The 14,151-nt window shown below is 52.4% G+C and overlaps 1 protein-coding gene across 6 annotated transcripts in view; it reads left to right on the top strand.

The window, feature by feature from the left end:
• Positions 1-14,151, top strand: part of DNM3 (dynamin 3) — a 369,351-nt gene that overhangs the window by 333,759 nt on the left and 21,441 nt on the right. For all 6 annotated transcript variants that reach the window (XM_028530855.2, XM_028530853.2, XM_028530854.2 and 3 more), the window contains 3 exons: positions 2,993-3,157; positions 11,364-11,590; positions 12,151-12,387. In XM_028530855.2, the coding sequence (XP_028386656.1) occupies positions 2,993-3,157; positions 11,364-11,590; positions 12,151-12,387 (629 nt within the window). The remainder of the gene's footprint in view (positions 1-2,992; positions 3,158-11,363; positions 11,591-12,150; positions 12,388-14,151) is intronic.

The raw sequence follows: 14,151 nt of genomic DNA, 5'->3' as shown, positions 1-14,151 counted from the left end.
TTTACACATGTCAGTGCTTCAGTGAGACATCTTTTTCCTAGAAACTCATTTTTACATTTATTATTTTATCTGTGAAACTGACTTGCTATAGTAATAGATGTTGCAGCGTTTCATAATACTTCTATTTTTTCATACCTTTTTTTTTTCATATCAATGACTGTTAAACCAATAGTCATTGGTTTAATGTTGCATTCATCCCACGTTTATTGAATGAATTGGCTCACACAGCCCCAGCATGCTCTTCGACAGGTGTGCCAAACAGTACCGGCCTCCCCGGGATGTGGTGTGGGTCTTCTGTGCAAAGTGTGTAGCCCCGCACCTAGAGCGAAGTCAATGTTTCAGAGGCACGGAGTGTGCCAATGCTGAAATGCCCTCACCCCCTACTGTTATGTATACAGCGGGAAAATGTTTCAGATGAGAGAAGAACAGCGTGGTTTCCATTACAGACATCTCTGTTGCTTTGTATACAAGATGCTGTCCTCACAAAGCCGTGGGGCCTCTGTTCTCATGGACGCACACAATTTCCTCGCCGTTTTTGTCACCCTTACCATGACCACATCGCCGGGGATCCTAACTCATCAACCGGGAGTTTGTCTGGTCTCCCGGCCCCCCAACACGTGGACAAGCAGACGCGCCAGGAGAGCCCGGGGGGCGCTGGACGGCGTCCTGGGCTCAGGCAGATCCCCTGGTGGACCCAACTCCTCCTGCTGCTCCTCCCCCTCCTGTGTGTCCAGGTCTGTGCTGAGAAGGGGGAGATAAACCGGCCCCCAGAGACTAAAGTGGGGCGAGCCTAAAACTAGGCTGGAGAGTAAGCAATACAAGCAAGCACGAGGCACAGGTGAAGTGCAGGGTGGGGGGTGCTGGGGGGGTCTGTGAGCGCCGGGAGGCTGGCTGGGGGCGGGGCCTTGAAAGATGCAGAGTCTTTGTAGGTGGGAGCAGGGGATCCCAAGGGGACCAGCTGGCAGGACACAAATACAAAAAATATAGTTTGCCATCTTGCTATCTCTTGAATTGTCCATGTTTCATGCTCACCTTTTTCCCCTTTAATTTTTAAAACATGTGTTGAGAGTCCAGCAGCTCCCTGTTATTCAGGAATGAGTATTCAGAAATTCCTATCTATTTATCGAGTACCCACAATGCCTTTGGCTAGGATTTCACAGGCGTTATCATACGCGTTACTTAGCTTCCAGGAGTTTTCCCAGGAAGCGTATCCCCATTGTAAAGACAGGGAGGCTGAGTCTCGGCTACATTGAGTGACTGAAGTGGGGCCGCCCAACCAGTACTCGACAGAGCCTGCGCGTGAACCTCAGGTTTTCCTTTTCACACACAGTCCCCTCAAAAGCACATCTCAGGATTTGGGTCAGTGTGGGGCACCCTTGCAGTGGTTCCTGGCACCCCCTTCCTCCACCGCCAGAAAGACGTCTGGACACATGGGTGGTTTTCCTCAAGGCCACGTTGGAGCTTCCCTCTGTTGCTTCACCACTTTACAGTCTCAGCGTGGGATCCATGGGTCCCAGACCCGCTGGGGCTTGTGTCACAAGTTAAGAACTGAAGAGCTGCCTGAGACGTGGTCCACTGTTTTCAGTGACCTAAGACCATTTGACAAGAAGCGATAAAGCAGAACAACCGTCACTTTTGAAACCTCTGATCCTTGACCTTGCTGTGGTAACAACAGTAAGATGCCTCCGAAATGCCCTTGAAGTGTCCTTGGAGCACAGGGTTGTACTCTCAGGGACTGGAAAATGACGGTTGTGTGTCAGAATAAGCACATATTATTTTAGTCTTTTCTGAAAGTGTTGGCTATATCTGAGCAAGAGAAGCCTACATAAATGATGAGAACGGATTTCTGTCTTTGTTTTGTTGATTTTGTGGCCTTCACAGATGCATATTGACTCAAAGGAAAAGCTCGTCATTTATAAATCCGTTGAAGCCATTTAGCACAGAGCTTTTCCTAGAACTGATTGGGTGATCGAAAGCCTGGCAGATCAAAGTATGTACATTTCCAAGGAGAAATACTTTATGTTCACATTGGAAGCAATAAATTATCCCCCCCTTTCTTTTGCATTCATAATTAGATCTTTCCAAATGCTAGAAAGGAGCCAGACCACTAACAATATTTGTATCATGTTCTGGGGCTTAGATGGTTCGACCTGGCTTGAAATGGAGACCATTTGTTCTAAATTGGTTTCAATGCCGAGGCAATAGGTCAACATTTAATGACGAAGATGCCGTTCCAGCCCAGCCTCTGGTGGATGAGCCAAAAGGAATTAGCTCAAGTCCCGTCGTATAGAAAACAGATGCTTCTCTCCTGTTGCGCAAACAAGTGCTCTCGGTATAGATGCAGTGCTGCTCTTTTCAAAGAGTCACAAGTTGGAAGTTAAAATTGCACGTTTTTCGCAACGGAGCCCGCCTTTGGTAGTGATGACAGAAGCGTGAATTTGCATAACAAATTCCAGCAAATGCATGGAAAAATGAATTGTCCTCTCTGTCTCTCGTGCTGGCTCCAGGCCAGGCTTCGGAGGGTTAGTTTTGAATCTGGGCTGGTCCGAATGCTGGTCCGTCTCGGAGCAGACCTGGGAGTTCCAGAACACCAAGGTTATTTGTAATCTCCAGCATCCCCGGGGGCCCCTCCCAGAGGCTCACATCTGCACATGTGTTTGCATTCCTTTCCTTGGCCAGCTTGCAGATGGCCTGAGATTAGATGGCTCCCCAGGGGGATGTTGTGAGGTGCGCTGTTTATCTGCTTATCCATCTCAGCATCCATTCAGAATTAGGAGGCTTGCCATTCCCAGGGTCTGACGGGCTGCAAGAAGAAGGAGAAGAACCGCGTGGTTCGGGTCTCGTCTCAGAATTAAGGGCCGCCCCCTGAGGGTGTCACCATCTAGTAATGTAACTCCAAACACAGTAAACAGAAAGGGGTCCCCTGAAAATGCCCGTTGCTTTCTTTCTCCTTGGCGGATGCGAAATAACCGTGTCCTTTCCTTTCCGTTAGGCGGAAAACGACGAGAACGGCCAAGCGGAAAACTTCTCCATGGACCCCCAGCTGGAGAGGCAGGTGGAGACCATCCGCAACCTCGTGGACTCCTACATGTCGATCATCAACAAATGCATCCGAGACCTGATTCCCAAAACGATAATGCACCTGATGATCAATAACGTAAGTGATGACAAAGCCTCCCCCGAGAACGCCGAACCCTTCCTTCCTGGGAGACTGCTCGCACTCCCCTCAGTCTCCGTGTGATCGTTCCTGGATGGCTGGAATACCTGTCCACCGGGTTCGTCGTTTCCCACTGCGAGTGGTGAGCGGCCACCCAGGGAACGGGAACACGGAACTTCCAGCTGCAGGACTGTGGTGCTCCCCATTGGCTGTTTTCTACAGGAGGGTGTGAACTTGCTTATCAGAAAGCAGAGCATCGCTGTGGTCAGGATATAAGTTAGTTGCAAAGCCAGCAATCAAACCAGGTGGCCCTGGCTCCTAGACGTTGAGATTAAAGGCAAAAGATGTTCATTCTTTTTTATATACACACGTACGCACAATATGTCAATATGATCGTCTTCACTTGCTTAAAACGAGGGTTTGCCATTTTAACCTGGGGAAGGGCTTTGTGCCCTATCCCCTTGGATACAAAGTCAGTCTGGGCTAAAGTAAGGATGTTGCAGCCACAGGTCTCTAGCAGTGTCCTGCCACACCAGCCATCAGAGGACCTGCATCGCAGGGAATCTCCCCCTTTTTGTGGTCATCTTTATAGTAGTCACGATGCAATACTTACACTGCGTGGTCAGGGCCGGTTCTTGTGGTAGCTACTTCGTTCACGTGCAGATAACATCACCAGTCATTTGAGGAATTACCTTTGAGGTGAGACAGGTTATGACGGGGCGTCGTGGAACAGCCTTTCCCAACTCTTAAAAAAAGTGGGACACCCGCTCTTTTATCCCCACGTATCTTCCCAGGATGCCTGTTTCTTTAAACCAAAGGTAGGTTATGAGCACCTGCTTGTCACGAGTAAAACTCGGGTGGCAGAGCGCTGAAAACAGCCCCACGCTAACATTCAGGAGAAATGTGGATCCTGAACCCAGTTTTGCTACCGACTCTGCTCATCTGAGACAAATCGCCAGACTCCTTGGCATCTATCTCCTCCAGATGCAAAATGCCAGTCGCACAAAAAGTACCTGGCTGAGGGGTCTGGTCTGGACGATAATCGGCGTGGCAGGACTGGGGAGAATGTGATAGGGAGAAACTAATGAGGCTGCCTGTTGAAGAACTAAAGTAGCCCTTATGCCCATTCCAAGCTTCCTTCCGAAATCATATTCCTGACAATCCACGTGGTCCCTGGCCGCCCTGTCCTCTGTCTGTGAGCAGGCCCATGCACTCGCCTGAACCGCCTGGCGCTTAGCCCCGCCTCCACACACATCGCGTGCGTGTTCTGACGAGGCTAGCGGGCTGCCCTGACGGTCGGCGGCAGGTTGGTGACCTGTTCACAGTTTGGGAACTCTGCATCGTACTCCTGAGCTCGCTCCGTGGTCTGCTCCGTGCCCCGACGCAAACCATCTTGCCCGTCATCGTCATTGGAGTCGAAGTCACTCCTGAGCCGAAGTCGCTCCTGAGCCTCCCAGAATCGTCGGAGAACGTAATGGACGTGGCCATGGGCCATTTTGGAAACTAGAAAGCACTAAACAAATAGTCTGTGTGTTTTTCAAATTGCCCTCTTCACTCTGCCTAAACGAGTTCAGGTTGTTTGGCCGCGGAGCGCGCAGGCCCTCACTTATTTAAACATTTCCCTGATTAGGTATCATTTATCTTCGCGCTGCCTCTCCACCCGAGAGCCATTAAGGCCGCCGCCGGCCCCACCGCCGCTGTGCTCTGCACCGGGTTGACTCACGAGTGCAGGGAAGAGCACTTCCCGTCTGGGGCTTCAAGGAGGAGCTGGACACGGGCGAGTGGGAAGGAGGAGAGAGACCCTACTGCAAATCTATTCCGCTTTCACTGTCTCAAGGAAAACACATGCATGCACACGAAGGAACATAGGGTGGTTGCCCTGGGCGGGCCCCTCCCTGGTGAGCTCGCTCCTGGCACGGGACAGCCCGGCCCACCTCCGGGGCAGCAGCCACGGCGGGAGAGCTCTGCTCCGTGAGGGGCAGGGGCAGGTCAAGGACCCATACACAGGGCCCCTGGACAAGGACAACGGTGGGGGTGGAGTTGCACACAGGAGGTAGGGGGTGGGCGGGGCAGGGCACAGCAGTGGGGGAAAGGGAACAACTATAATTGAACAACAGTAAAAAAAATAATATTGTGTCTCTTTTGACATGAGAAGAAAAACCAGAACCACGGGAAAGTGCACTTCAGCGAAGGCTTCACATAAGACTTCTGGTCAAACCTTGACGCGGAGGCTAACAGGAATACAGGAAAAGCCAAGGCATCATAAAATGCTGGCTTCCTCTCAAATTATGGTTGCCTTTGTTTGAACTTCAACTTTTCATACCAATCAGAAAACACTTTTATATATCCAGGGCGCCTGCTTTCCTGGGAGCTTGATTTTATCCGTTTTCTTGCTCTTGATGTAAAAACATACCGGTACATGAATATGTTTTTAAATAATAGCGTACATATATGTAATGACGTATGTATAAAGATGTAAATCCCCTGTTTTAAATGGACTCGTGCCCTCACCACATCGTCGTGTACCGACATCTGAGCCCGTGGTGCTCATTTCAGAAGTGCCCCGTTGAGTACAAGGGGCGGAAACATGGTGCATGCCCCGCACTGTGTCTCGAGAGCACTGAGTTTTGATGTGACTTGAAGGGAAGGGAGCTTCCAGCGAGAGGATTCACCAAAGAATCGCACCCAGGAAAGGAACACGTGTCCTGGAACTCCTTGTCCTGGACGCCGTCCGCCCAGCCCTGCGGCGTGTCTGCGCGGCTTCGGCCCCGGGTGCAGAAGCCGGTCGCCCTGCGAAAACGAGGGATGGCGGCTGTCCCCGTCGTCTTTGAAATGGGAACGGCCGGTCCGCCTCCTGAAAGGGAACATGTTTCAGCCAAGTTTCCTAAGGTTCAGAGTTTGGTGGGCAGTTTCCTTTGAAAGTTTACATTAAGTGCTCTGCCACTCAAGTCTCCATATGGAATTGTTTAAGAAGTTTAAAGCCAGCCGTAAATGCCTCGCCTCAGACATACTGTAAGCCTTTGTCTATTGAAACGGAGCAGCTGTTTCAGTGCTTAAACAGACCAGGTAACAGCGACAGAAAGAAACAGCGGGTTTACGACAGGCGGCCGCTCTGGCCGGGCTGCCGCCCAGAGCGACTTCAAGGTTCACGCAGGCACAACGCCCCACGGCGAGCACGCTGGGATGGCCTGGTCGCCGTGGCCCCCCCGCCTGAAGTTTTCCACCAGAGCATCAAGAAAGGGGACACAGCTCTGTCCTACAAGTGCCTGTGGCCAAGAGGCACATGGTGCTGTGACTGAGCCCACAAAACAGCCACACGCTGGGGACTCCCCGCTCTGCCCAGACTATAACTGATGACATTGAGGCTTTGGGGTTGACAGCGGGGGGAGTGCTGGCTCAGGATTATACCACTGGGGGGGGGCTGGCAGAAACAAGACAAAAGTCCACGTCTTTCCATGCAGTCGGAGAGCCCCCATCAACGACAGCAAGCCGAGTGCGAGATTAGGGAACCCTCAAGGCCACCTCGTCAGAGCAGCGGGCTCCTGCACCCTTTCCCCACAGATGGGGCATTTTCCTCCGGGTGACTCGGAGATTCAGTCAGGGTCTGTTTAAACACGAGAGACGATGGTTTCCATCCGAATAATTTAAAACGCTGTTTCCCATACTGTTTCAACAAGCCCAGGTAACACAAAATAAACAGAGTGTGCAGGTTTTGTGAAACTTCTGCAGAACCAAACACGGAGCCTGGAGGCGTGCCTGGCACCCTCGGACCACACGCGGCAGGCAGCCCGCCCCCCGGAGCCCTGGACACCTCCGGGCCCCGGCCCGGCCACTGGCGCTCCGGCGGACAATTGGTAACATGTGCCCTCGTTTCAAAACCAACTAACTTGAATGCCCGCGGAGTGGAGTGTTATTTTAAATGTCCACACTTTGAGAGGAAAGTGCGTCTTAAATACCGGAGCAGTGGTTTGTTTCCACGGGTCAGGAATTCGGCATCCAGCTGCAGACACAGACCCGCCGCTTGGACCTGGAAGCCTGCCCCCGCACCCCCCCACCCCGACCCCCTTCACCCCTCCCCAGGGGTAACACGGTAACACTCCTGACTTCTCACACCACAGATTAGTCCCGCCTGGTCTTGAACTTCGGAATCTCACAGTAGGGAATCTCACAGCCCTTTTGTTTCTGAGTTTTGTGTTTTTGTACAACATGGGTTTGTGAGTCAAAGGATGTGACTTTTTAAAGAAGGAGAACTTGGTGGGTCTTTATCCAAACTAAATCCCTGGGAGATGGGGGAATGAGAGAATTGTGAGTTCTCAAAGAATCTCAAAATTCTAACCAAGCTCCCCTCCAAAACGAAGCATCTTTAACCTTCTCAGTCACGTTCTCACGCATGTCTTTGTGTGAACGGGGGGCGGGGGGACCCCCGGCTGTGTTCCCCACGGCCGCCCTTCCGTCCAGAAACAAAGAGATTTTAGGGAAACGGTCCCCTTAGTGCCTGCATTGTACGAAGGCTCTGGAAATGGCTCTTCTATTTGCGAAGCCTGTAAAATGGTCTCAGTGATAAAGACAAAAGTGGCCAAGATCCAAAAAATGCTGCAGGTTGCTGGAGACGGGGTAAAGCAAGGGAGAGGAACCGCGTGGAGCAGCACTAATGACCTCACATTTCTTACACCGAGCCGGCGGCGGGCAACCGTGTGGCGCAGCGACGCCTGTGTAGCAGCCCCGGGGAGTCTGCACCGCCGAGAGGTTTTGTGTGTGAGGATTTTGTGTGTGTGTGTGTGTGTCTGAGCCATACAAAGGTGCAGAGCCTCTAAGGTGTTTTAATTAAATGCATAAATCTTAGTTTTACATCTCACGTCCAAGTCTAATTTGTTAGTGTCATATTCTGCGAGGGTATTTTTCTGCACTCGCACCTCTGAAAGGGGCCCTGGCCTCTTCGCTTGTCGAGAAGGATCCTCGATATAAATGTCTGTCCGAGTGACATCCAGACTGCTCAGAAAGTCCCTGAAGTGTCTGGAAACTCCCTGACGCCCCTCCCCCCGCCCCCCTTTCCAACAAACCAGCAGGAGAGGAAGAAAAGGGTCTTTTTACAACTTTGCTTCAGTGCAGGATAAAATATCAACTTGTGTTCTGCGTTGGACCCTGTCACCTAGTGCCCGTCCCGCCTGTGCACTGCCACGGCAGTCGCTCCCGCATGCGGGGCACTGGGCACACACCCCGGGCAGCGAGACGGGTAATTTCACTTCATGCTCACACAACCCTCGGGGCAGCTACGACCACTGTGCTCGCTTTACAGACAGGGAACCTGAGTCTCAAGGACGCTGAGTTGTTCGCCCAAGCACCGGGCGTGTCCGAGCTCAGGCGCGGACACAGAACGGTCTGATTCTGACGCACACACAGTCTGCTTAACCCCGTGCCCTGTCGCTGTCCCCGCTGCTGCTCAGAACACTAAGGTCGGTCTGGAGGAAGACGGACCGGCCTTTGGGGGCGTCGGCGAGGGCTGGTGCCGACCGTCTCCATGTGGAGGAGTTGAGTCTTTGACCCGCGAGTGGAAACAGGCCCTTCCTATGTCACTTCGTGGCTTGTTTGACAGTTGCTTCTTCACTCGGATCTGCTTTAAATCTATTCTTGGAAGGAGCTTCTTTTAAATCGCGTCTAATAGATTCTAAGTGATACTCCAGGAAGACACGAAGCTTCCAAAGCGCTTACCCAGCCGTTGGCCGATGCCAGGAAAATTGTCTGGTTTTGAACTTGGAGTTGCACCGTCCCTCCAAGTGCACACACGCCCAGCAGTGGAAGGTTTGTGCAAATGCCCGTGACTCCTTGGGAACCTGCAAGTGTGTTTACAAGTCAATAAATCTTTCGGCCCAATTTACTGACTCTTCTCAAAGTCTGACTTTTCCTTCTGGACTTCCGCTTTTTTCTCCTCCGACTCACCCAGACCTCGAGGCTGCAGGCTCCCTTCTTGCCTGCCCTGCGCACCCAGCTGCGAGAGCCCAGCTGCTTTCTCCCCGATGCCGTCATCTGTACGTGCCCATCTTGCCAATCCCACTGCAGCCTTGTGGCACGGAACCCTGTTGTCTCAAGGATGATCTACATTTATCTCCGTTTGCAAATCCCTTCCCCGTCACAGCCAGATTCATCCGCCTAAAACTCTCTTTTATTGTTTCACTTACTTGCTGAAGAGCCCTCCATGGCTCCCCATTGCCAAGTGGATAAAGTTCAAACACTTTTCCTTGGCGTTCGAGGCCTTGCATCTGGCCCCCAGTTACCTGGCCAAATTTACCCTCCGCAGCTATCATACATGAACCTCCGCTCTCCCAGACAGCTGTCTGAATAATTCTTGTGAATTAGATTACTTCCACATTTGAACCACTCTGGGTTGACAAAATAAGAGCAGAGGACACATTTTTTTTTTCCGCAGTGAAGCTGTGATGTAGCCAAATTTTCTGAGTACTGGAACCTTCTGCATGGTTAGACACCATTACAAAATCACGAAGCTATGTGAGACTCCTGTTGTCTCTGAGTCACACATTTAACGACAGCCCAGGCATTTTGAGGGCCGGACAGGTGTGCCGTCTGCCCGGGTTTGCAACAATTAAGCAGACTGGCCTCGGCCTTTCCTTGAGAGACTCAGTGACGCTGGGTAAGCGAGAGCTTCCTCCTTTAACGGAGACACTGAACACCCCAAGCTGGTGTCTTCCCCTAGGCGTATGTTAATTCTCGTCCTTGCTCTTCCATCTAAAATAATGACGCTTCACATGAAGGGTCCCTTCTCAGCCGCCCCCCCCCGTCCAAGTGGGGTGAGGGTGTGATGGGAAGGGCACTAGACATCAAGTCGGAAGATTTGGGTTCGACCGAATGTGCGACTTGGGGTGAGTCACTGGAAGCTCTTGAACTCCAGTTTCTTCATCTGCAACACGGGGGCGGCGGCACATTTTCTAAGGGTGTGGTGAGAGCCATCAGCCAGCTTGTGACGGCACCTGGGACACGCCGCGTTTCCGCGGTTCTCACGTTCATTTTTTCCCCGTTTAACGTTTCTGACATGAAGACAGACGCCTGTTCCACTCAGTGGCATCTCGGCATCTTGGTATAGTTTTTTTTTGTACTGTATTTTTCCCCTTACCATTTATCCTTCTCATACCACCCTCCCCTCCCCCCGCCATCACCACGCTGCTGTCCATGTCTTTGAGTCCTTTTCCTTTTTGCTCAGCCCCTTCACCCCCTCACCTGCACCCCAGAGCTGTCAGCCTGCTCTCTGTCTAGGAGTCCGTCCCCATTTCCCTTGTTAGTTCAGTGAGTTCGTTAGATTCCACATGTGAGTGAGATCACGTGGTATTTGTCTTTCTCTGACTGGCTTATTTCACTTAGCATCGTGCTCTCCAGGGCCATCCATGCTGGCTGGCCTGGTTTTAATGGGTGGTGGGTTTTTTTTTTTCTGCAGCACATAAAATAGTGGCGTGTCTTAAAACCAATGGTATCTTGGACTCTATGGCATGTGGCAGCTGGCTGTCTCTCCCTCCTTGCTGTGCCCCACAGGGATTGCTCATAACCTAGTCTGCTTTTATCTGTCAACCACAGAACCGCTGGTCAATCCTCATTCCTGTTAGGGAGTGTGTACTGTCAACGTCTAGAAGGCAGAGGTCGTGTCATTTTCTTTGTAAATGAACTCACACAATTATATATGGTTCTGTACTTATTACTGATGGGTGTCGCACTTCTGAGCATGCCTTGAAAGCCGTGGTCTTCGTCCTACTCCAGGGACTTTGGTAAAAGCTCGGCGAGGGGCCGGGAACGCCGGGGAACGGATGACGTGTGTTAGGACAGAGGTGGTTTCCCATTGGAGCTGCTGCTGCTGCTCCCACCTCCCTGGTCTGTAAGCCAGGCAGCCCCCGGCAGGGCTGTGGACGCACCGGGCCAGCCGCAGACCCTGCTCTGGTGACCGCGGCGTGGGGCTCTCTTTTCAACCAGTCCGCGCTACAATCTCTTTTCGTGTCAGCAGCCCTAGGGCAGGGGAGGGCTTACCGGCACGGGTCTGAGCACTGGGGGCAGGGGGATTGATGAAGACGACGGGAGTGAACAGGCGCACCACACGGCCCTTTTCCCAGGGTGGACTTTTGTGGACTCTGCCCATGGGCTCCGACCCAGTCCCTACCACCCGACCACCCACTGACCCCCCGTGTCGCTTCTCTTTGGGGGCCGACAGGTGAAAGATTTCATCAACTCGGAGCTCCTGGCCCAGCTGTACTCTTCCGAGGACCAGAACACCCTGATGGAGGAGTCGGCCGAGCAGGCTCAGCGCCGGGACGAGATGCTGCGCATGTACCAGGCCCTGAAAGAGGCCCTGGCGATCATCGGCGACATCAACACGGCCACGACGTTCACCCCCGCCCCGCCCCCCGTGGACGACTCCTGGATCCTGCGCTCCCGCAGGTAGGAGGGAGGCCCGCGGCCCCTGATGCCTGCCAGGCCGGGTCAGTGTCGTTTGCTGGGAGCGCTCCCCTAGACCTTGCCGGGAAAAAAGAGGAAACCATATATGGAAGTTCAGGCACGAGAGAGAGGGGGTCAGATCCTCCCGACTCCTGTCCAAAACGAGCACAATGCCTCCGCCCGGTGGAGTATTACACAGCTGTTAAAAGGAGTAAGGCTGTTCTCTGAGTACCAGAATGAAGAGATAGTCAAGTTCTTGTGAAGCTGGCGAGAAAATAAGTTGTAGAATGTTTATGTAAAAAAGGGAATTTACGTATAGAGAGAAACGACTGTAGAATATAGTTAAAAAGGAGGCTCTTTTGGCTGCCTCTGCGGAGTGAAGGGGTAGGGAAGGGAAACTTCCTTCTCACCATTTACGCTTTTACACCTTTTAACGTTGCTAACGTGCATCTAAGCATCTCAGTCAAGGAATAATTTTTCGAAAGCAACCAGGGCGTTATAAAAAATGTTTTTAAGAGGAATCAGAACAGAGGAGAGGGTTAACTGCCGGCCTCTCTCCCTAGGTCACCCCCTCCGAGCCCCACCACCCAAAGGCGGCCGACACTGAGCGCCCCCCCGACACGGCCCGCGTCGGGCCGAGGGCCCGCGCCCGCCATCCCCTCCCCGGGGCCCCACTCAGGGGCGCCCCCAGTTCCATTCCGGCCGGGCCCACTGCCCCCCTTCCCCAACAGCAACGACACGTTCGGAGCCCCGCCGCAAGTCCCCTCTCGGCCCGCCAGGGCCCCACCCAGCGTCCCCAGGTGAGTGTGCTTGCCGCGCCGGCCAAGGACGGTGTGGGGGTGCTCTTCGGTTCTCTTCTCGCAGCACGACAGACAAAAGGTACCTGAAAAAGAAAATTGCAAAGATATTATCGTCCGAGCTTGCAGTTTTCATCTGGGAGGGGAGTCCTGGGGAAATCGCTAAGCCTCTACACCGTTTAAAAACCAAAATGGGGTGTAAACCTCTCCTTTATGGTCTGGCACAAACTGGGATCCGAGCAACCTGGGCCCGGATGATGGACGTTTTGGCAGCTGCTTGTAGGATTTGATGGAGAGCTCTGACAGGAAGGAGGCGGGCTGCGTGCTCCAAGGTCATGAGCGTATCACCAGCTAGCCCCCGCCTTCTCGGTCACCAAAGGAATTCTCAAAAACCACTGACTTCGAGGAATAGTATCCATCTGCCCTCTGAACCGTGACCCTTAAACCCAACACTATTAACATTAATGTAGGCAGAGTACAAATCTGGCTGATTGGTCTGCAGTTTTTTTTTTTAAACTATGCCTGGAAATGTTAGGTAGGCATAATGGCTGCTGTGTGCGTCCCTGGCCGCGAGGAGGTAGGACACCGTGCATTGGAATAATACGTCGTGGCATTCATATGCAGATTTTCAGCCTTAATTGTGGAACAAAACAGCTGGTAGACAAATGGAACTCAAAAGATGCATATAGTTGAAGCTAAGATTCCCACCTTCCTGCATTTAAAATAAAAAAAATACAATGCGAGTAATTAGAGATTTTGAAAATAGAAGGAATTAGATTTTTAAAATCCATAAGAGGCATTTTAAAAGGAAAGAAAATTCGCCTGTAGAGCAAGTTGATTTTTAAAAATCCAACTCAGAGGGTTAAAATATGTGCAGGTTCCCTGAGGAGGACCTTACTGTGTGTGTAGCAGGAGTGACTCACACCTGCCCAGGAATCCAGGGGCCCCTCGCCCTGTGATTACCGTACTTATGTTTGTGTGGGTCTTCAGGGTGTCGGGTGCCAGGAACCCAGGGGGCCTCAGAAACTGGCAGACCGAGACCCCCCCGGAGCAAGAATGGTGGGGTGAGAGTCAGACCTGCTTCGCCACAGACCCTGGGCAGCTCACTCGCCTCTGGGCCAGGACACCCTCGCCTGTGAGATAGGGGCAGATGCGACAAGGACACTGCCCAAATCACGCGAGACAAGGCGCTCGAAAGTGTCCGGTAAACTGGCGAGCCCCGTGGTCATTGCCTTTATCATCATTTGGATCCTCATCAAAGAGGATATTTGCACTCTCAAACCTATATATATTTTTTTTTCTCTAAACCTAACAGGTTTGGCTTATATTGTCATTTATTTGGAACTGGGCGAAATCTCTAGGAAGAGTGGCAATAACGAAGAGTAGCTCTCGTTTACCGTGCTCTCGGGACATCCAGCCGCTGCCCTCCGTGCTTTGTGGGCACTCTCGCGTCTAACCCAATAAACTCAGCGAGTTGGGCCGTTCTGCACTTTGCAGACGGGGCACATCAGGGAAGCAGCTTGGCCCAGGCTCCCCCACCAGGCAGGCAGGCCCTGCAGGAGCCGGGCTTCGATCCCAAGCAGCCTGACTGCAGAGCCGCGTCCCCTAACCACACCCCCAGGGCCCCTCAAACTCGATGCCACTGACGTTTTGGTTGTAGGGTGCTGCCCTGTGCATTTTAGGGTGGGTAGCAGCATCCTGGCCTCTCCCCACTCGATGTCAGTTGCACTCCCCAGTGTGACCACAGAGCACGTCTCTGGACACTCT

Source organism: Phyllostomus discolor, chromosome 14, assembly GCF_004126475.2.
Source record: "Phyllostomus discolor isolate MPI-MPIP mPhyDis1 chromosome 14, mPhyDis1.pri.v3, whole genome shotgun sequence".
NCBI classification, from domain to species: domain Eukaryota; kingdom Metazoa; phylum Chordata; class Mammalia; order Chiroptera; family Phyllostomidae; genus Phyllostomus; species Phyllostomus discolor.
Note: the sequence above shows the minus strand (reverse complement) of the source record. Positions and strands in the feature narration are given on the sequence as shown.